The sequence below is a fragment of the Aureococcus anophagefferens genome (genome assembly GCF_000186865.1).
Source record: "Aureococcus anophagefferens unplaced genomic scaffold AURANscaffold_296, whole genome shotgun sequence".
Taxonomy (NCBI): Eukaryota; class Pelagophyceae; order Pelagomonadales; family Pelagomonadaceae; genus Aureococcus; species Aureococcus anophagefferens.
The window spans coordinates 1,748-2,952 of record NW_008705826.1 but is presented as its reverse complement, the minus strand read 5'-3'; the positions used below and the strand labels follow the sequence as shown (position 1 = coordinate 2,952).

At 66.6% G+C, this 1,205-nt stretch overlaps 1 protein-coding gene across 1 annotated transcript in view; it reads left to right on the top strand.

Annotated features, from left to right (window-relative positions):
* Window positions 1-690: 690 nt before the first annotated feature.
* AURANDRAFT_68686 (hypothetical protein) overlaps window positions 691-1,205 on the top strand; it is a gene marked incomplete at both ends in the record, with an annotated part of 1,164 nt that continues 649 nt past the window's right edge. The window contains one exon of the mRNA XM_009044400.1: window positions 691-1,098. Within this exon, the coding sequence (XP_009042648.1) occupies window positions 691-1,098 (408 nt within the window). The remainder of the gene's footprint in view (window positions 1,099-1,205) is intronic.

The window sequence follows — 1,205 nt, the reverse complement described above, 5'->3', positions numbered from 1 at the left end:
CGAACGCCCCGGGCGGGCCGAGCTAGCACAGCGGGTGGGTCACGAAGCCCACCGGAGGTCCTCGGGCAGCGATTCCACGCTAAACGCCCACCATCGTCTAAGCCGCCCTAGACGATAGACTAACGCGTCCTTAGCGAATAAAGATTGCGCGGAAGGGTTCTGGAGTCCCCCGCGAGGCGTGAGCAGCGGTGTTGCTTTGAAGGGCAAGCGGCTGTGTTGAGGTCCCTGTTGAAGTGCAAGGTTTGAGGTTGAAGCCCAAATTGAAGCGGCGTTTAACACTGCATACAGGGTGGATTTTACCTCATCAACACGTGTGTTGACATGCCCGGATTGATTACAAAAAAGACCGGTGGTGCCGTCGCCTCTTGTAAGCTTGCGATGAGCGCGCCCGTCGTCACACAGCGGAAGCGACGCTCCCGAGGCGACCTGGGTCCATCGGCACACGAATTGCGCTACGCGGAACCGACGCTGAACGGCGACGGCTGCTATTTGGACGGTTCTCTCGCGCGCGACGAGGGCGACGTCCGCGACGCTTTGAACCGCTCAAAGCGCGCGGCGAAGGCCTCCGCGGCGTCGCACCCCGCCTCGGCGCCCCGCGTCAGCCTGGAGCTGCCGCCGCGGCCGAACTTTAACGAGCTGGGCGACGGGGAGGCCGCGCGCCGCCGCGAGGCGATCGCGTACTTCTACCGCATGATCGGCGCGCCGGACGAGGAGACCTGGGACGGCCCCCGCGGCTGGGCGGTGTGGGTCAGGAAGCAGATGAACATGTCGCCCGAGTCGACGCGCTGCGTGAAGGAGGTGTTCCGGCAGCTGCGCGACGCCGACTCGCAGGGCGTCCTCTACGACCCGCGCGCCTGCGACCTGCTCGCGGGCGCGGCGCCCCTCATCGTCGAGGACTCCATGGAGGCGACCATCGTCTGCAACGCGGTGCAGCAGGGCGTGAGCCTGGGCCAGGCGACGGTGCTCGTGAACGTCGCCCGGGGCAAGGCCGTGCCGGAGCGCGCGCCCTTGAGCTACAGCGCCGTCCAGGGCTACTGCGCGCGGTCGGACGTCGTCGACGTCGCGAAGCGCGGGACGAAGAAGAGCGGGAGCCTCGACGTGAACTCGCCAGGAGTCCTGGGACACCCTCGATTTGCGGCTCGCTCGCGGTTTCGCGCGCGTTCCGCGCTCGTTCCGTGGCCGGTGTTTTGCAGAAGAACGTCGAG